The sequence below is a fragment of the Podarcis liolepis genome (genome assembly GCF_965112155.1).
Source record: "Podarcis liolepis genome assembly, chromosome: 6".
Lineage (NCBI taxonomy): Eukaryota > Metazoa > Chordata > Lepidosauria > Squamata > Lacertidae > Podarcis > Podarcis liolepis.
Window position 1 is genome coordinate 50,862,005 of NC_139559.1, and position 21,151 is coordinate 50,883,155.

At 45.1% G+C, this 21,151-nt stretch overlaps 2 protein-coding genes across 8 annotated transcripts in view; one reads left to right on the top strand and one right to left on the bottom strand.

Moving 5' to 3' along the window:
* Positions 1-14,969, top strand: part of DMAP1 (DNA methyltransferase 1 associated protein 1) — a 34,572-nt gene extending 19,603 nt beyond the window's left edge. For both annotated transcript variants that reach the window (XM_083509675.1, XM_083509676.1), the window contains exons 9-11: positions 6,181-6,253; positions 7,271-7,554; positions 11,890-14,969. In XM_083509675.1, coding sequence (XP_083365801.1) covers positions 6,181-6,253; positions 7,271-7,554; positions 11,890-11,949 — 417 coding nt within the window. In that variant the 3' untranslated portion in view covers positions 11,950-14,969. The remainder of the gene's footprint in view (positions 1-6,180; positions 6,254-7,270; positions 7,555-11,889) is intronic.
* A 935-nt stretch (positions 14,970-15,904) lies between these two features.
* ERI3 (ERI1 exoribonuclease family member 3) overlaps positions 15,905-21,151 on the bottom strand; it is a 204,508-nt gene continuing 199,261 nt past the window's right edge. For all 6 annotated transcript variants that reach the window (XM_083509724.1, XM_083509723.1, XM_083509722.1 and 3 more), the window contains one exon: positions 15,905-17,329. In XM_083509724.1, coding sequence (XP_083365850.1) covers positions 17,247-17,329 — 83 coding nt within the window. In that variant the 3' untranslated portion in view covers positions 15,905-17,246. The remainder of the gene's footprint in view (positions 17,330-21,151) is intronic.

Genomic DNA, 21,151 nt, shown 5'->3' on the forward strand with positions numbered 1-21,151 from the left:
GAATTTGGTCCCTAATCAGAGTCAACCTTCCTGTGATTTGCGTATAGTAAAATGCAGCTGTGAGTGAAAGAATTTCCTTAAAAGTGAGCTGTCATTACAAAAATAACCTAGAATCCACATAAAGGAAAGGGCAGCTGAAAAGCGTAAATACTTTGCATAGCTGTGAACAATCAAATACTAAAGGAAGAACTCTACTCAACCTGCAGCTGTGACTGAAAAATGCCAAGAGGATGTTGGGTCACATAAAGGAAGGGAAACCCATATGGAAAATATCCTAATGCTCCTGGACAATTTGATGGTTCCCTCTTATCTGGGTAATGTCTGCATCGCTGCTCGCTTTATCCTTCAAAGGAAATTACTCAGTCGGAGCTTGAGAAGGTGATTTCACAACCTCCTTGGGCAGCCTGTTCCATCGCTGTAGTGATCTGACAGTTAGGAAAACCTTTCCTAATGGATGACTTAAATCTAAATGCTTTTAATTGAAATCCTTTGGTCTGTGTCTTATTCCTAAAAGACATGGTGAAGAAAAGTTCTCTCCATCTTGGGAGTTGAGGATGGAGGTGGAAACCCACCAGGAATGCCTTTCTGTGCAACCTTCACTGAAATGAGTTGAAGTTGCACAGCAGTACAGTATTTGTGTGTAATGCCCATTGATTCCAGAGCCGCTGGCTCAGAACCCAAAGTGGATCATGCTCTGCATGTGAATCTTTAGATATGGTTACAGGAAATCTAGGACAGCATAAAAATGGCTGGTGGTATGCATTTAGTAGATTATTGTTTTACAATAAACCTTGAAGAGTGGCAGACAAAAATCTGCCCTTTGATCAGGTTTAAATACAACAGAGGATGAGCTCACTTCTCTAGGGTGACCATAGTGTGGAATTTAAAGCCAGTTTGGACATTTCTGTGAGTGAAAAAGAAAGCAATTCAGGGCTTGAGCAATTAACAGGAAATAAAAAAAACTCTAGTTCCAGGGAAGTTTCTAGTGCCTGATTGGAAGCTGTAGAAAAAAGAAGACAGGTTTTTCTGATACTTGTTGCTGCAAGAGTCTGGCACTTTTGTTTGAATGCTTTGCAATTGGACCATGGACTTCAGTTGAGCCCAGATGTGGTGGCACTCTCCTTGCAGAATTTTATGAGACCTAAATGTATCTCAAATCAGTGTTCTGAGCAGGCTTAAGGAAAATGGTAATGGTTTAAATAATATGCTCATAATAGCCCTTACACACATTCTTAAAGTGTCTGGTAGGATCCTTGATCATCGTGGCATAGAATGTAAGCACATGTTCTTCAGTAGCAAAACCCATGAAGAAATGTAGTAGCTGTGCAGGACAAGTCGGAGCCTTTTTTGTGGTGGCACCCTATTTGTGGAGTTTTCACTTATTAACAGCAGAGGTGGCAAACCTTCATAAAGACAAAGGGCTGCATTCCCGTCTGTGAAAGCTTCTTGAGGGCCACATTCCAGTGGCATATGAGGCTGGAGGCAAATGTGGGCCAAGCAGCAAATGTAAATGTTGTCTTTATACCATAAAGTAGTTTCTACACACACTGACACACCCACCCTGCTATTCTCTGTCAAGACAAGCAAGAGGCATTCTCAGAGTTCAAGGACACATTCCAGCCAGGCAAAGGGTATGAAGCAGGGCCTGTGATGGGTGTTGCCTGGGGAGAGTCCTGAGGTTCAGCCAGAGAGGCCTAGAGGGTTTCATTTGGCCCCAGGCCTGAGGTTCCCCACCCACAGCTATGTTAGGCACCTACACTGTGACCATGTGAACAGCGTGTACCTGTGAGGTGTACCTGTTTACTCAAACTTTTTAGGTTTTAAACAACTGAGTGATTTAGCTCTCTTCTCCTTTTTAGTTGTCTTTGTTGGTGTTAGAACATATTTTTTGTTTTACTGCTTTTTAAAAATAAAAGAGGGCTTGGAAGTGTGACAGGCGTGAATATTCTTACCTGTATTGGTTCATTGTCTTACTCTGGCAATCAGGAAGTTGTGTACTAGTCTGCTCCCTGCCAGTCTCATTGGTGGTTCAGGGAGAAAGTCCCACCTACTTGCCCCTCTGCAAACTTGCGCTCTTCTTCCAGTCACGTGGCCTTGATTCATATATTGGTGTGTTGCCCTTTTATTTATTTTTCTCTTTCTGCACAGTTCATGCATTTACTGGTTGTTTATAGCGAGGACAAAGGCTCAGAGTCCCTAAATCAAAAGTGATGCTGGCATAATTATAAGCACAAGCTGGCGTTGCAAAGAGGGCTGCAGGGAGAGGTTGTCAGAAGACGGGAGAATCCAAGATATATTAACCTCAAAAATTCCAGCTAATCACTTCTTCAATGTGAGCAATCCATTTTTTGAGATATGATTATTTGGGGACTTTAGTAATAATAAATAATTCTAATAGATTACAAAGAGGAAGGGCCTGACACTACATGCTTTTCAAGAATCCTTCCATTGCACTTGCTTAATAATGAACTTTCTCCGGTGTTGCAGTGGGGTGCCAAGGGAAGCACTTTATTGCCTAGTGGAAAACAGCAGGTTGTGATTGTCCACCTTTAATCTAACGTGGCTCCTGAAGGCTTTCAATCTGCCATAAGTCCCAGCATGCAGTGTTGCCATTTTGAGCTGAGATGTGTTGCAAGATACAGATATGTAGCCTGCAGATTCCATCTAGGTGGCTAATGGCCACCAGCATTTTTTGGTAGCATCTTTGTCAAACTGATTCAGCCCTGTGCCTCATCCCAATGTTTTGTTTCCAGCACTATCCAGTCAAAGAGCAATGCTAAACAGCTGGATTATTGCATTAATATGCCCCCATTAAAGATCCATGTAAGACTTGTCTGGGAAGGAAATGGAGAAGTGTGCGTAGGAACAAAACTGCACATGCTACTAATATCAACTTCATACTTGGTTTTACATCAGCCTTCAGTACATGTACCAACATGTGACTATTGACATCCCCCGTTTTGCTCATAAATTGATACAAGCATCCTTTTGAAGCAGAAAGGGTTAATTGACAGAGTTGGGAATGAAGCTGTATCTCTTTTTATCCAGTGTAGCGGGATCTCTGCTGAAGGGCTGATGCGGAATGTGGACTCTTAATGCAGGGAAACGTCCTTCCTGCACATTATTATAACTTGGGACTCCTGGATTAGAGGAACTTTAGTGAGCTCTGTCACAGGACTGTCATGTCAGAAAGGCACTTCTGTTAGAGGTGTTGGGTTACCCAGATCTCTTTGTGGGCAAATAGAGCTGAATCTCACTCCTGAACCTGGTCTCTGAAGCAAGCAGAAAAGAGCATAGAACATCAACAGTTTTAGTCACAGGTCCTGCTTGAGGGAAACACCACACATAGCCAGGGGAATAGGTCCCTGTGGTAGCCAAAACCAGCACCGTTTATCAGAGTCCTGTATTTTGTAGCCTTAGAGTTCTGTCAAACTTGATTGCACCAAAAATCTTGCAGGATTTAAGAATGCCTGCTCTTCTTAGCTGCCTGTGCTTTTGGCTGCCGAGGTGAGTGGAGCACTGGGCCTTCCCCTGTCGTTGAGACAGCCAGGCTAACGGAGCCTACCTAACAGATTATCAGTGCCCTGTGAGTAATAGACTCCTCATTTAGTTTTAATACATTTTGCATAGAGAGCAATCAACCTTCATCAGTCTTAAAGATGAATTGGCTTAGCCAGCTAAATTTTAAAGATATTAGTTCGACAGCAGCCGCATAAATCATAACGTTTTCTTAATGACGGTAAAATTAAAATATACTCTTGCTTGAAGAAGCCAATGGAGCTTTCATGTTCACAGGCCAAATCCTCCCCCAAAATTAAAGGAAAGCTTAATTGATGTTCTCTAAAGCCGAGTAAACTCAAAACAGTCCCGCTTCTCCTGAGTTGGCCTCGTATTTCTTCTGCGGTCTATTGGTAGATCTAAATCCATCCAGACTGCTTCTGTCCCTTCCTATTCTTGAAGCTGCCAATATATCAGGCCAAAACATAGCAAGGCAATAATCCTGGCTGTTTAAAGACTCTGGGTCCAGCTGTCAGCCCTTCCTCGCTTGTCATTGATGGAGCTCTGATTGACACATGAAGGAGATCCTCCTTATTTCCTTCTGCTAGTATATAGAAGACAGCATATCTGGAGCTGCGATTAGCAGGGAGGAGTGAGCTAGAAACCTAACAAAGCTCTTTCAGATAGGAAAGGTGCTTATTCTGAATGGAAAGCATCACATGGCTTCCCCCCAGATCTCAGCCATACAAGTGTTGTTCTACTGGCTAGAAAACCTATATAGTGAGGTGGTAGATTTTCTAAGGATACATGAAGAGCCTCAAAACAGGATGTGATGAAATAGTGTTGCCTTGTGAGGAGATGCTGTTCTCTTAAGCAGGGTACCATGTGTTAAGAATCTAATCTTCCATGTTTTATTGTTGACCCTTGTTGGCATCTTCAGAATCCCATTAGACATCTCATTCTGGCTACTTCCACACACTCTAAGGCAGGGTTTCCCAAACTTGTTGTTGGACTACAACTCCCGTCATCCCTAGCTAGCAGGACCAGTGGTCAGGGGTGATGGGAATTGTAGTCCAAAAGCAGCTTGAGGCCCAAGTTTAGGAAACCCTGCTCTAAGGGAACCTCTGCCTGCCCTTTGCAGATTTGTGAATTCTTCACAATCCCCGTTTCTGGCCTGAAGTTCTGAGAACCTACTGCAAAGGGATGGGCACTATGGGGAGTAGTAATGACTAAGAGAAGGCAAAAATTATTGTTTCCTCATGAAAATTCTGATAGTGCCTACCTGAAACCAGGCCTCTGATTGGCTTACCTTGGCAGCCAGTATAAATCTGTTTCCCTCTCACCACTGCAGTTGATCCCTTCACTTGTAGGTGAGGTTGATTTATGTGATTATCTGTGCTGCATCTTTCCTGATTTTAGGCTGATTGTTTTTCACAAGATGGTTGTAACCATGCTGTGATTGTCCATGAGGTTGGCAGCCTTGGTGGTGTGTCCCAGCAGTATTTGTCAATGCAGAGAGACGCTTTACATGATATAATCCTCCTGTGAGTTGGTAATGCGAATCTGCTCTAAATTATCTAACTGGTCAGAGGCTGGAAGCAACTGGGAAGTTTTTCCAGTTTCCTGCTCCCAGTATCTTCATGACTTGGAAGTGGCCCTTTGAGAGAGGCTGATACCTATATTTCCTATTGAAAAATCAAGGAGCACCGACCTGATACTAGAAACTGAGCAGTGGTGCAGGGATCAACTTTCTGCTTGTGTCAGAAAAGGGCAAAGGGCAGAAATGGAAAGAGGCAGGTATCCAAAGTTGATGCCCTTCCAGGTAGTCCTTGTTATACTTGGGTATTTGGAAGCCCAAAGGGTGTGTTTGAAGGCCATAAGCTTGGCTAGTTTTCCCTGCATGCTCAAGTCCCCTTTTCCCACTTGAAATTGTGCTTGAGTTCTTTGTACTTTTCCTTAGCTGCTTGTTCTGAGTTGCTCCTGCCTGTAGGGTTGTAGTGAGGGTGGTTTGGGTTATTTTTTTAGCTAAGTGTGATCTCATGCCCAGCTTGGGTTCCCTGCCCCTGCCTAATACTTCCCTGCTCCCCATACCCCCCTCAGCTCCACTGTGAATGTGTGTTCACACTTCTGCCAATTGAGTTAGTGTGTGTGCTCTTTGTGCCTCTTTGCGTCTTTTGTTAGAAAACTGGCTCTGTAAATGAATCCCACGGCTCTGGGCTCGGCAGGTAAAGGGAGAAGGAAGTCTGTTAGTGCACGAGTCTAATCAGGCTGGCAAGAGCAAGTAAAGTAGGGCAGCATCGCACATTAGCTGCTGTGTAATTGAGCTCTTTGATGGGCAGGGCACTGCGGGAGAGGGTTCGAAGCGGAGCAGAACTTTTGTTGTTAATTCAGTTGCACATGGAAGCTGTAAAGCTGTGCATCTCCGCATCTTGGCACCGGGAGGAACTGAAAAGCCCTTGCGACCAGGCTTTTCAGTCCCTGCCCTTGGCCCTCGTCTGCAAACTTTCAGGCCTTCTTTCTGCCTCCCTCTCCCAGCACTTGATTTCCCTTTTCTCTCTTTCTTTCTTTGGCTCGCTTTTTTCCCCATGCACTATAAAAAGCAAAGCTCCCTTGCCGTTTGAACTAGGCGGCTGTGAGTGAGGGCTAGCTCAGAGCTGTGTGGCTGTTACCTTTGTATTCCAGATGAAACTGCCGAGCTCCGTGGGACAGAAGAAGATTAAAGCCTTGGAGCAGATGCTGATGGAACTCGGAGTAGGTGAGTAAAGAGGGCAGGTAGAGAGAGAGAGAGACCCATGGAGCAAAGCCTTTGTAGTCGAGAGGGGCTATTTTTTCCCCCAAGTAATACAGCCAGTTCCTTGAATAACACTATGTGAATGGGTTTGAAAATAAGATCTTATGTGTTTTGTTAAAAAAAAAGAAGCAGCAGCAGAGGGGTAAAAGCCAGAAGATGATGCACAAGAATATCCCCCCTCAAAAAATTCCTCCCAGTCGAAAAGTATTTGAACAGAGTCTTTTGTCTCTTTCTCTCTTGTTTGGGTTCTTTAAGCCATCGAGAGTGACAGCCCAGTATTAAGGAGGCAAATCTCTTCGTGCAGGGAGAGGTACTGTGAAAGGGGTTAGTGGCCATTGTCTGTGAGACTCTGACTGGCTTTTGTGCTTCCTTGTTGCTCCTCTTCTGGATGGGTCCCACGCGACCTGTGTGGGGATATGCCTGGCCTGCACTTTTTGGCTAAGGGGCAAAATACAACCCCCCTCTAGCCTCTCCTGGGTAGGGGAGGCAGTGGACTCCCTGGATTCAGTGAGTACAGTAATGCTTGGCTTCAGTGGCTTGCTCAGGTTGTGTACTAACGGGGTTGCACAACTGATGCCTTCCCTTGAAGAGGAGCTTCTTCTAGACCATCCCAAACTTGGGTCTCCAGCTGATTTGGGACTACAACGCCCATCATCCCTAGCTAGCAAGACCAATGGTCAGGGACGATGGGAACTGTAGTCCAAAAACAGCTGGAGACCCAAGGTTGCAAAATACTGATCTAGACTGTCCTCACATCCCTGGCTTGGCACTGCAGTGAAGGCTTGGCTGGCAGTGAGTCTGATGCAGGCAAAACTTCCCAGTTGTGCTACATCTGGGGCAATAAAGGACTTCGACTTTTTAATGCTTTCTGCTTTAGCCAGTATGGACTGAACGAAGACCTACAGAGGAGCATTGGAGCAGTCTGCAGCTGGCAAGTGACAGAGTTCCCTTGCTTAACTTTCTTCCTTTCGCCTCCTCCAGACCTGAGTCCAATGCCGACAGAGGAGATTGTCCAGATGTTCAACGAGTTGCGCAGTGATCTGGTGCTGCTATATGAGCTCAAGCAAGCATTCGCAAACTGTGAATATGAGCTGCAGATGTTGCGGCATCGCTATGAGGCATTGGCCAAAGCGGGTAGCACAGGGCCCAGCACAGATGGTGGCTCACACGCAGATGGACAGTCAGGCTTGTGCACTGAAGAGAGCAAGGGTGACGCAAAGGAGCAGATCATTGATGTGGTGGGGGCTCCCCTCACGCCCAATTCGGTGAGTAGATATTGATGTTGGCATGCCCTTGCACCCCTTTAGGCCTGCTTGAAACACTATCACTGCAAAGGTCACTCAGGAATCATAGAATTGTAGAGTTGGAAGGGACCCTAAGGGCCATCTAGTCCAACCCCCTGCAATGAAGGACTCTGAACTAAAGCATGCATAGCAGATGGCCATCCAATCTCTGCTTTAAAACCTCAGAGAGTCCATCACATCTTGTGGGGGTCTGTTCCACGGTCGAACAGCTCTTCCTGTCAGAAAGTTCTTCCTGATGCTTAGTCAGAATATCCTTTCTTGTAACTTGAAGCCATTGGTTTAAGTGCTACCCTTCAGAGCAGGAGGAAACAAGCTTGCTCCATCTCCTCTCAGTAAAGGAGATCTTCTGTCTTTCCGCTCCATGGTTCTATGCCCAAGAAAGTTTTTTCCAGTGGAGTAAATGGGATTACTCCAATGACTTGTGCTTAACATGGATATGATCAGGTCATTAGTCAGCTGGCCACCAAACCCTTCTTGCTTCCTTGCATAATGGCTGTCCCAGTATGTTGGCACAGCAGTGTGTCAGGATTTTTTTTTTTAATGACTTCTTTTTTTGAAATTCAAGTAACTTTCTCTGTAAGCTCTAAAGGTGACATGGAGTTTTGAGTAATCGCTCATTCTTAGAGGCTTCTCCTACTGAATGGGCTTCACCATACTATTGAGCCCCACATCTCTCTCATAAATTCTCACCTCCTTTGGGGGGCGGGGTCAGCAAGCCTCAGCAGCAGGCCAGTTCAGAATCCGTTTCTTCCTCTAGAGAGTTTTCACTGACTTGCGTCTGTTTGCAAAACATTGCACTTCTGTTTCCCTAGTGCTGCTCTTTTCCAACTCCATGCTTGGAATAGGAACAAAAAGAATGAAGGCAGCACCAGGAGGGTTAATGTGACCTGGGCTCTGACATATTTGAAAGAAATATAATCAAGTTAATTCACTGCAAGGCAAATTTGGTACCTAAAGGGCCCCCCTGTTAAATACAGCTCTGACCTTTACCGGCTGGTTACACAAAGACGACACAATTAGATTAGTCCAAGACAAAAGGTCAAGCGCATTCACACTGTGACCACTTTATGCTGTCTTTGGAGGGGAAAGAAATTCCACCCAGCAGGAGGGGGGCATCTCAGGGAGGTTCACTGTTGCTGCCAAGATGGAGGGGAGGGGCATAAGTATGTGGGGGAGTGGTGTCATTGGGGTGTGTGTGGAATGACTTCTGCCAATCAGAGAAGCTGTCCCACTTTCGGTGGAGTGTGTGTCTCTCTCCCTGCCTTTCAGGGAGCTGATCCTGCTGCTGTGGGAGTTATTTGGGCATAGAACCATAGAACTATTCTGCTCCATGACTAAAGCATCCAGAGTATTTTTCCTACTGCTTGTATATGTATATGTATATGTATATGTATATGTATATGACACCACCTGAGTGAACAAGTGGACATTGGCTTAAACAGGTGGTCAGTGAGCGATAATTTTCTGCAATTCTCAGACGTGGGAGCCATTGTTGTTGTTGTGGCTAGATTATTGGGGTTGAACATGGGAAGCCTGGGTTCAAATCACTATTTGGCTATGAAGCTCAGTGAGTGACTTGGGCAAGGCAGCACCTCTCAGGCTGGTCTACCACATAGAATTGTTGCTAGGCTAAATTGTCATTCTGAGCTCGTGTGTGGAAAAGTGTAACAAATAAAACACTCTATAAATGCTCGCAGCTCCAGTAGTGTGGCCTTTCCCCAATCCATGATATGCAGAAAAGACAAGAGCACAGAACAAGGCCGGCACTCACACGCAGAATGAAGTCTATTAGGACTTTACCCTGGCAGCCAGGGTGATTCTGTAGACTAGAGAACACATAAAATATCATGCCTGTCTCCAACAGCTCTTGTTAAGTTGCCTGGCATGGAGCTACTATGTATGTGGAGAAACACATCTTGGCTTCACGTTTCACCATGTTCTCTGCATATTAAAAAGTGCCTTGTTCGGTATTTTCCAAAAGTTCTAGCTTTCAGTTTTCTGCTCCCTCTCCTGACAGCACCTCCTTCCCAGTAATGAATTTGGAACCCTCCCCACTGTATCCTGCATTAGCAACAAACCCACCCACCACATGCTCTCTCATCCCAAATAATATATACAGGCATTTGAACCACCTGTGAATGGCAACCAAATTGCTGGTCATTGGTGTGGACCTGAAAGACTACACAGGAACCTTAGAGGAGCAATTGTTCCTTCCCCAAAGCTTCTTCAACATTTCCCTTGGGGTGCTAGCTCTGTTACAATGGAAAGTGGACTCTTTTTTGTAATTCTGTAGGAGAGATGGTCTAGCATTCAAGCATCTGCACGTGACACCACTAGGCTTTTAGTGCTACATTTCCCTCTCACCGCAGGCTGGAAAAAAATAGAAGAGAATATCCACCTTCATAGGCTCAGCTTTTGGCCACCGGACTGCCAACCCAGTGCACCCCAGCCTTGATTAGTCTGCTGTGGGCATGTCATGATGCCCACTGCTGGCAGCCCACAGTGAAGGGAGCCTTCTCCCCACCCCCACCCCAGAGCATTGCTCTGCTGACCCAGGAGGGACGCTACTCTGGGCCTTTGCAGGGTGAAAGGTGAGTATAACTTGGGAACAAATTAGTTCCAAGCAGAAGTGCAGCCAGTTACTCCAGATTAGAGCCTTTGATTTGTGCGACTCAGACTCCACTCGCCCATCCATAATGAGTTGACTCTCCTCAGAATTCCTCACATCAGCGCACTTTGTTCCTGGGCTCACAAGTCAGCCCATTAATGGGGAAAGGAAAGGACCTTGCCTCTAAGAAGTCTCAGGTTCAGAGTCAGAATCATTTGACTTTTAAGCTGCCTTTATCTGAACTCCTGCCGGCTCCTTGTTTTCTGAGCCTGCTTGAAAGTGAGAAGTTACATTGTTAACATCAAATATCCTTCCTTCCAGATGGAGTTAGAAAGCTCGCTTGCGCGTCTATATAAATGTGTATCTGTATCATGATACGTGTGTGTTTTATAATATATATTTTCTCATTTTAAAATCATTCCTTTCCATTAACAGGGAGCCAGGTTCCCAGGCTCTTGTAAATTACAATGTAGAACATTTTTTCTAACCAGACACTTTCCGTTTTTGCCCACGGCGACGGGCAGAGCCAAGCTAGGGAAGGTGATTAATATGAATTTGTGACATATTTGAAAGATGGCTCTTTTGCCATATAAAGATTATCAAACACATGCGCTCATCCCCATTAATTCGGCAGCCTCCCTGGGAAGCTCTCGGGCCCCCACTCCTTTGTTTCCAGGTTGGGCTGGCTGCTTTAAATGTACCTTTGCTCCTAATTTCCCCAAATTCTAGGTATTGTTTTTCACAGGGTGCCAGTTAACGAAGTGGTGCGCTTTCCCCACTAATCAAAGCCACTGAAGGCATGCATTTTCTGCCATGGAGATAGTTGCATCCCCAAGAAGTGGGGGGGGGGGCTTCATTATTAATACAGGCTCTCAATCCTTTATGCCTGGAACATTTTAAACAAGGAAAGGTGGTGGATGGCAGCCTGTGGTTCCCAAGAGGGCTCATTTTAATTTCTTTCCTCCATTCACCGTGGACCTGGGAAAGGAGGTGGTGGTGGGTTGGGTTTTTTTGTTTGTTTGTTTAAATGCCTTTCACTTCCTGCATTGTCCTTAAACTGCCAATGTTGCTTGATAATTTCGGTGGATCATTTCCCTTTTCTCTGCATTGCACTCTCTCTCCAAGTTGATCTGTTGAGGAAACTTCAGGCACATTTAGTACAATTTGCAGGCATCCCAACTCTTTGCTAAGTTTTCACTGTGTGCCCTTGGGAGGGGCCTGTGACTGATTTAGGGTTCATGCATCAGCCAGTGGAATCTGCTAATCCCGTTAAATGCTAATCCACAAGCTTCAGGCAGGCTTGTGGTTACCTCTACTCCTTCCCTTTATGTGTCAAACCTAGAAATACTGGCTCCGGAAAGGTCTGCCCCATACCAGGGGGTTTGTATTGGAACTTTCATTCTCTTTCCATCCCTTCCTTAGTTTTGTCACTAGAGTCATTTATAAGACCATTTTATGGTGAAAAAACAAGCTTACTGTTGTGCCTCAAAGTTCCTCCAGGGCTTTTAAGTACCAGGCCTGGTTCAGAGTCTTCTCGGGTGTTGTGTGGTGGTTTTCTTCCTGAATTCCTTGTCTGGACACACCCAATACCTTGGGTTCTAGAAAAGGGTTTGTGTTGCATCTAGCACTGAGCTCCGGATGTTCTGACCTCGTTAACACCTGTCTTTCATTTCTGCTTCTTGGAACAGAGAAAGCGCAGGGAATCTGCTTCCAGTTCATCGTCTGTCAAAAAAGTGAAGAAGCCATGAATAGCCTGAAGTTCAAGATCCTGGATGTCGGAAGATCAGGACACTGACTGCAGGGGCAAGATGGCTGCATTTGCCAGTATGCGTACTTTATGCTATGGGATTCCTGCAGTGACATTGCCCTCTCTTGTTCCAGAAAAGGGTGTTGCTGCCCCAGGTAAATGGGTTGGACTTCCTTGCATTAACAGCCTCATACTGGTTGTTGCTGTGGTGATTGTGTTGTCTTTCCTATGTCTGATTTTTGTAAACTTCCTTGTAAATACAGAATCCATTACCTCTTGTTCCATAATCTGAATCTAATCCAGCACTTGTGGGTGGGCAGAAGCACCTTTATGGTGGTAGGAGCTGCTTTTGTCTAGATCGATCTTGAGCTGGAGTAGGCAGGTGCTGGATCATCAGCTAGATCTTATGGATTAGAATAGTTTTTATGACGCATGTGAGGCAGGAGGGGACAAACGCACGCCTAAGACTCCCTAGTATAATGCTACACATGATTAACTATCTCACAGCTGCAAGGAAGACTCGGTTGTAGTATCAGAGACTGCAGTGCAGAGCTACATGGATAAATTATTTTATTGAAAACTTATCTTTGCAAGAAAAGAGACATATCTCAGGCGCTTTGAACACTGAAGGTCTTCCACCTTTTGCAGTGCCACCATTGAAGCATAGTCTTTTTTATGGTCCTAGTTGTGCCCTAATTCTCATACCACCATCCCATTCCCACTGGAAGACATGCTTGCTTGTTTATGGCTTATTCTCACAGAATGTTCTTCTGGATGTCCACAAAGTTCCTATTTGCCTCAGTGTTTCATCTAATTATAGAACAGTTGCTTGACTCATGTGCCCTGCATATGAATTAAACAATAGAGTTGAGGAAAAGAACCCCATACTGTATCTTAGGTGATGCATTCATTCGTTGCAGGAGGTATTTCCTGCTCTGATGAGAGGGGGTCATGCCTCTGCCAAGATGTTGCCTGCTCTCCATGTATTTTTCTAAGTCCTTATACTAAAAATAATTTAGATCTTCCGTTTGATTTGAGCAGTGGCACCTTTTTAGTTAAACAAATTTTCAATATCAATTTAGTGAGCCAATTTAATGCTGCATCCCTAGTTTTCTCATCTCACAGGTAGGTGAGGTACCCTCCCATATCCGTTGAGAGTAGCCAGAATTATTCTGTGTTATTTTGTGGACATACATACCCATCCCGAGTGTCATGGTGAGTTCTTTGTGCTAACATAAAAAAGTAGTTCTACAGACTCTTTTAACAGGACAATCCTGCGTGTGTTTACTTGGAAGAAAGTTCCATTTTGTTCAGTGTGTTCACGGTTGCCTTTTCCTGTTGTAGCCTGCTGTATGCAGACCAGTAACTTTTATACCCTCCAGAGGTGACTTGGTGTGTGATAATTGCGTTGATTAGTGACCAATGGAGCAACCAGCTTGTATGCATGCTGGTTTTCCAAGAACCAAGAAGCATCCATTGCTAGAAGGTTTGGTTTGATAGTGTAGGGTTGAATATTCCAAGTCAGTATAATTAAGCCTGTGTATGCAATTGCAGGAAAGGCTATGTTTTGCTATTAAATATAGAATTCAGCACCAAGAAGGAAGTTTCTAGCCCATAAGCTTTTACAAAGGTCACCTTGAAAGTGTGTGAGTATCTCTGGTGAGATCTCTGAAGCCAAAGGAGGGCTAAGTAGGACTTCTAGTGATCAGACTGTGGTGTTTTGCATAGCTCTTTACCCTTCCCTAGAGTAGCAAAATAAATTATGCAAAATGAGCAAATATGTGCACATTTGCATAATGCATACAGGCCATGGGATTCCAGTTTTAATTTTAATTTTGATGGGGTTTTTAGTGCAGAATACAAAGCCCTAGGTATAACCCTTGCCCTCAGCAGGAAGAGATTGACTGGCTACGTCTAAAGACTTCAGTTGCATGTTCTCCAGTGTGTGGCAGGCAGTGAGGCCAGTGATACCCTCAAGAAGAGCTAACTGTAAGTAACTTTGGTTTCATCAGTGTAAAAATATTGAGTGCTGGCCTATGAGGTAGCCCTCCATTCTGGTCTGGAGTTTCTCCAGCTTGCTGACTGTTTTAATGACTGAATTGTACTCTTCTCCCCCCACCCTAGCCCAGCCCTTTCAGATATTCATCTTCCATCAGAAACATGTTGGAAGGAGAGCTATGATACTTTTGGCCTGCTGCTGTCAGACCTAACTCATGCTCTACCTTCCCCTTCCCATTTCAAGTGCAACTGGGAATCGATAGTGCATGACAATGCCCTTTGATTTACATTCTTGCTGGCAGAAAGAAAGGTCAAAGGCCAAGTTCTTCGTTTTCATAGAAAACTAATTAGACGACTCCATCGACACTGAATCAATAAAACTGATCAGGTGATTACACAGAGGGAGCCATTAAAATCCCTATGACCTTTGATCTCAAGTCCCTAACCTGAGGTGGGAAAGGCTCAGTTATATTCTCTAGTGCTTGGAGGACAAACCTCCCAAAGTGAGATGGACTGGCCTACAAGGCTTCAGTGGGTGGTGGTGGACACAGGCTTTGCTGACTCTGCTGGTTGTATCTAGTATGTTCTCATTTCAACCCCTACTGCATGAATGGTCATGTGGATGGAAAGGCATGGCAGACATAGACAAAGGGTTGATAAAGCAATTACCTTCTGCAGTGGTGTCATAAAGAGAGAGGTGGCCCTAACTGGAACAGACCCCCAAACTTTTCACTGCTACAATGGGAGGGGAAAGAACAGAGACCTACACTGAAAGGGGATCGTGATTTATTTGGGGCTTTGTCTTAAGCTACGGAGTCAATTAGTATGTTCTCCAAGCAGCTTGCTTTGTTTTCAATCTCCCATTTGTCATTGTTGTCTAAATCATAAAAGATTGTTCACATTGGTGCATAAGCCATCTTAGGTCATGTAGCACTAAACAAACATTTGGTAATTATTCATTGGCCTTCTGTGTTCAAGTTTATTTGACTTCTATAAAATGAGTCATGATTTTTTTAACATGTAGCTCCAGGCTTTGCTCTGTTTTACATGGTATATTGTCGTAGCTAACGGAGAGAAAAGGATGGGAAACCATATAAACTTCAACAGGGGCCAGTATCTAGACCTGAGTATTGCCCTCTGTGAGCACCACTTCTACCTGCAGATTGAGGAGGGTGCATGAGCCAAAGTGTTCTCCTGTGCCCCTGTGGCCCAAGCAGCCTATGAACTTTGTGTGCTAAGCATCCTTGATGGTGCAATGAGCCGAGGTGATAAGATGTAAATATTTGGCTTCTTCAGGATCCTCCTTTCATTGAGGGGCCCTTCAGTAATGTTAAACAGATGGTATGAAAACATTTTAATGGTGCCCACTGATTGGCAGTGGCTGCAAATACCACTTTCAGCAAAACTCAGCTCTACTTGGGAGCTCCAAATCTAAAAGGTGTCAGATACAAGCTCCACTTGCTAAGGAAGAAGCAGGATCAAACTTTAAGGTTCCTGCTTCTTCCTTTGCCGCTGCATCTTTGCCTGACATCACATTATGTCAGGTGTGAGGCAGGTAAGTGTGACTTGGACAAAATAGCCCCTGAGGCCTGATTAGGGCTGTGGGCTGGAGGTTTCCCACCCCTGGTGTAGAGCACAGGGCAGGAGGCTTATTGTAAAGGAAAGTATGACCTATTCTCAAGATACTTTCCTGGGGAAGAACTCATAAGGAAGCAGCTTTTGTTTTGGCTACAGATGGGAATATGTGGGTGATTTTCTCTCATGAAGGTACATGATACTTGTGTCACAAAACAATCCCAGAACGCAAATCCATTTAAGGATGGGAGAAACATCTGTGCAGTTACTGCCAGATTACATGGGCAGTTGAAGAGGTATTGGGAAAAGGAGTTTACTTAGCAGCATATTTCAGATAAAGCCTCCCCCCGGCCCCACTCCCTTACAGCATACAAGGAGCCAGGTTCCTTTCCCCCAAACTTTATTCATGTGGCACATTTACAGCAAGGATGGGAATAACGAGCCAATGAGGAGGTCAGGTTGGGTTCAGCTGGAACATCCACACACCATGCATTATTTACCGGTAAGGCCCAGTGCCTGTATCAGCTCACAGCCTGACTCTTGGTGTGGCTCCCAGGTAGGTGGCAGCTGGAGCCTATCCATCTGGGGATCCATTCAGCAAAAGCTAGGGCAGAAGGTTTTAGGAAAATACTGAGCTGGGAGAGGGCGAGTCATTCTTTATTTCCCTCTTCCCACACTGGACCAAGGTGATGGGAATAGGATAGGAAGAATAGGCCACACCTCTCAAAGCAACAAGTCAGTTGCAGCCGTTGTAGGAGGAGGAGGAAGTCAGGTGAGCAAAGGGGCAGTAACAGAGATGTCAGTCAATTTGCAGATCCCTGCTGGGTAATGGGAACACAACCCCCTGCTGGGCTAGCAGTAATGGGCACGTCCACTGCCTGCAATGGACTGCATGCTCCATAGGGGGGCCATGCGCAAGTGCAGGGTGGATGCACAGTAGGGTTCCCCATGTTCTGAGGAGGCATGAGCAAGGGATCACAGGGTTCAAGAAATGCAGGACATGGCGGTGAGCATCAGCCAGGATGCTCCTGCCTACGATAACCCCTGCTGAATGAAGCCCCAGGGAGATAGGTGGCTCTTGGTGGGCAGGGAATACAGGCACTTTACCTTGAACAGAAAGAGCCGAGCTTCCTCAGATCACATACAGAAGGAATCAGAGGGTTAGTGTTTATTCAAAACAGAAGGGAAGGAGGGAAGAAGCCTGCCGAAGAAGGGGGGGGGGCTGTCTGGATGCTGCTCAGTCAATATTTAGCTGACACGCAGGAGACACAGTAACAGATTCACACAGGAAAAGGGGAGGGGGGCTTGACCGCGGTTGTTGCGATATTGGACTCAAAGTAATAAGGGCGAGTGCCCCAAACATGGCGCCACGGTCTTGCTACAGGCGCAAATATGAGCAGAGAGAGAGAGAAAGATGCCAATGGAAATCGGAAGCCAACAAAAGGGAAAACAATCTACGTCTCTAACCATGTGGAGCAAGCGCCCTAGGGGGCTGCAGGCTGGGCCAGGCCGGGCAGGCAGCCGGCCCCAGAGAGGGAGTCACGTCAGGCCTACACAGAGATTCCAGTTCCATATATACAGCCTCTACTGGCAGAACAGCAAAACTGACGGAGTCGTGGGGTTGCTCGTTCCTCTGTCCTCTTTCTGTCGTTCGAATGCTCCAGCCCATCACGCCCAGGTAGCAGGAGCCGGCCGCATGCAGCCCTGTCTGGCCGGCCCCAGAGATCAAAAGGGCTTGGAGGTCTGCTTGAAGATGAACCCTCTGTGAGCCAGTGTCTTCATGATGTTGGCAATGTTCTTGCAGTCATCTGCCAGTAAAAGAAAGAAAGGGCGTGAGAACGGTCATGTTATTCTTCTTCTTCTTATTTATTTCATTTCTATACCACTTCATATTTTAAAGAAAAATCTCAAAGCGGTTTACAGTTAAAACATCAATAAAACAATGTTGAATTGGACAGGTATGAAAATGCTTGGAAAAAAGGATCACACACATACCCCATACTTATAGGCAGTACTTTGCTTCTAGAAAAAAAGCTGCCGGTATTGGGTATCCTTGAGTACCGCCAGGAAAAAAAGCACTGCATACAACAATCCACACATAAAAGCTGACCTTTCACAGACATATGTGCCCATAAGCATGCATGCATGCATGCAAACACCTCTATGATTCATGCACACCCTAGATTTGCTGGCAGCATGGAATGTCTTCTGCTTCTGCTTGTCCCACCACTTTCCCCTGGGAAAACCTGCTCTTTACCACTGAATCGGAGCAAATGCCAGTTGGGATTTTGGCGTGTTGATGTTTGCTCTGATTCAGAGGTAAAGAGTGGGTTTTCCTGGGGAAAGAGGCAAGGCAAATGGAAAACTGCTCAGAGCTGTGCCTAAAAAGCATGGGACAAGCAGAAAGCCTCTTGGAAAGCTGAAGTGTGGATGAGCCTTTTGTCTCATCCCTACTTAAGCTTCCTGACTATGGCAAGTAGATCTTCACGGCGCATTCTGCCATTTCCAATAAAGTGGGATATGGACTCAGCGGACTCAGCTGTGTTACTGTTCTACAAAGATATCTTGAATTAGGTGTGCAAAAGATTTTGATGATGATTTAAGTAAATTTCCCTGCAAAATGCCCGTTTATCTAATTTATACAAAATGAAAAATTGCAAATCAACAGAATTTGTAATTTATTTATTTTTTCCAAAACAAAGGAGGCAGGGGTTTGGAGACATGAAAGGAATCTGTGAAGGGGAAATCCCCCCTCAAATTCTCTAAATGTTTGAAATAGAAGATAAAACTCCTGGCAACACCACTCATCTATTTTTTCATCCTGAAGCATTAACAGAAGCTGGTCGCATTTCTTTCTTTTCAAAAACCAACAATGAGGGATAGAAACATGCTTTTAAAGTTGCATTTCAGATTTTCTAGATTCTAGGTTCTGTATTGCATGACACACTAAATAAAAAGCCTTGATTAGGGCAACAGCTATAAATGTAGCTTTCCTGCACACTTTTGGTGTGGACTTTCATCACAGGCCCCCACTAGTTCCAGTCCAGCTCTTGCACCTTTCCTCATCTTTTATATTGGAAGGATGACAGAAGGATGGACCGGTAAGTAGAGCAAGCTCCATTCTCTTCTGAACTAACAGGGAAGCAGGGTTGGGCTGGCTCGCATTATTTACCTGGGACTAAACGCAAGCAGAGTTTGCTAAAATAGAAGCAAGCCTTAAATTGATTCCTGGTGTCTATATTTCATGTTGAAAATTGGCTTGTAAATCCATGTTTTGATCTATGGTGGCCGTCTCCTTAAGAAAAAGCAAGAGTAAATGTGTAATTTCTCCCTTGACAGCACACGGTGGCGAGGCGATCCTTCTTCCCGCTCCCCTCCGACTCGGGACAGCTCCGCTGCCTCCCATCAGCACTCTTTCTTCCTCGCCCCACGCCTTGATGTCTCCATTTCATTAGTGTGCGCCCATTCATCACGCTGTTACCGTAAGGGTGACTTTGCCCACTTGCATGTGGCAGGCAGGGCCTGGATGACATGGGGTGGCGCTGCCACTCTGACGGGGGGAGGGAAGCAGAACACCCACCCACACCCCTGCTAGTAAATGGATGTTGTGGCAGAAGGACAGCTGCATCATTACTGATGTGTAAATGATAAAGCAGCGCCTCCACATCCGTCTCTTAACTGTAAATCCAGGGAGTGCTTTATAATCAAGCGGCAGCGATAATAATGTGAAATTAGGTCTCTCTATCAAAGGGGGGAGGCCTTTTAATCACGGCTTAAAGGGTGCAAGCGCTGTTTATCATAATTGAACTGTATCCGGGCTAATTGTGGCCATATTTCACTGTCTAGGAGACAGGCACACCGACTGAGGAATGAACGCCAGGGGCCGAATGGAGCAGGAAGCTGCCACCCAACCTGTCTTGGCCCCAAAGTGCAGGAGCTTGAGTATTTGGGGAGGGTGTCAACAGATACACGAAACAGCCCCCCATCTACCTTCCCCCTGCTTAACGTATTGAAGGCTGGTAGCACAACTAGGGGGAAACAGATGACATTCTGCTCTTCAACTGCATTGGGAGTTTACATAGCTAGGCTAACAAAACCAAGCATTTTTTATCAAAAGCAACTAAAAGATGAAAATTCTGCGTTTAAAAAAATGAAAATCGGCATACACCAAGGTGCATACATTAGTCAGATTGGTAATAGCTGCAAAGAAGCAGCAGTGACTACAGAAATGGGAGGGGGGGCAAGGGATCTTATATAATGAGCAGAGCTTGCCCATTTGCAATGCAACCCTTACCATGTCTACTCAGGAGTAAGTCCTATTGAATTCAGTGAGGCTTACATGTAGGTAAGTGGGGATAAGATTGCAGAAAAAGTACTCTGTAAGAGTACCCTAGAGAGCAAGGTAGATTGCAATGGAACATGTTATATGGTATGTAGCTGCAAGTAGTCAAATAGCCTACAGTTGAAGCTGTAGGCTATTTTTGGCCTCCTCAACCCTTAATTTGCTCTGTTTATGAGTTTGAGGCACACCCCAAAAAGAATTGGGTGGGGGGAACATCCATCAGCTTCATGTCTCACCCATGCTCAGCCAGAACACATTCAAAACAGGGATTGGCCATATTTGCCACAAGTCACTACTAGTATCACTTTCACCAAACTTACTGATCTTCAATCAGAAGGAAGGGAATAAAGGTATAAAGATAGAAGTTTGGCCATGTGCACACCTGAACATTGGCTGCTTCCTAGTACAGCTATCTGGCAAAGTATGTCTCTACTTAATGGCTGAAATACAAAGCAAATAGATCCACTTCTAAATGTACAAAATGTCTGATTATCTGCTGGACATTAGCTCCCATAACTTCTCTGCCTTGTACAAAGTCTAATGGCTCATCAAATCTGTGGTGATGTTCAACATTCTTGCAGTATGTTTTTCTACCTGAAGAGCTCTGATTCCTCTCTGCCCTTGAAAACATCTCATTGATTTCCAGCTAAAGAAACCTGTGTTGTCAGGAATTGGGGAGGGTATCTCTGAGGGGTTCATATTCTTGGAATCTATGGGGGAAAGCAGACCACCACCAATGGTCTCTCTTGATATGTGTAAAGATTTTCAAAGGGGCAAAAAAACCCACAACCTTAAACAATGGACCCTGGTAAAAACTTTGTTTACAAGTATAGGCAAAACTGAGGAACCACTATGACTTAGTGGAACAGAAACATGGACCTGGTTCTGTAGGCTCCGTATGTTCCATCTTCTCTTGAGAGATCTCCTTATCTGAGTAGATAGAAACATCAAGAGTCTCAGCCTATTGCTTGTCTACAGTAGTGCTACCTCTTTCATACACCTTCTGGATCCTGCTCTTTCATGCCCCCAGTGCCTGTTGAAGGGTATACTGCAGGCTATCTTTCCAGATGTTCATTCCTTATCCTCTATAGTTGGCCTAAACTGACCTACACCTGCTCAGCCACTCGTAATTTCCTCAGTGGGTACACACAATGAAAACATCGGGGGAGGGGGATTCTTGCTTCCAAAGCTCACTGTTTTGGTTGCTCCCCTTTGGACCATCTTTAGTTTATATTGTCTTCTCTCTCTGTATGCCCCTTGACTGAATCCATACTGACCTTTCTACACC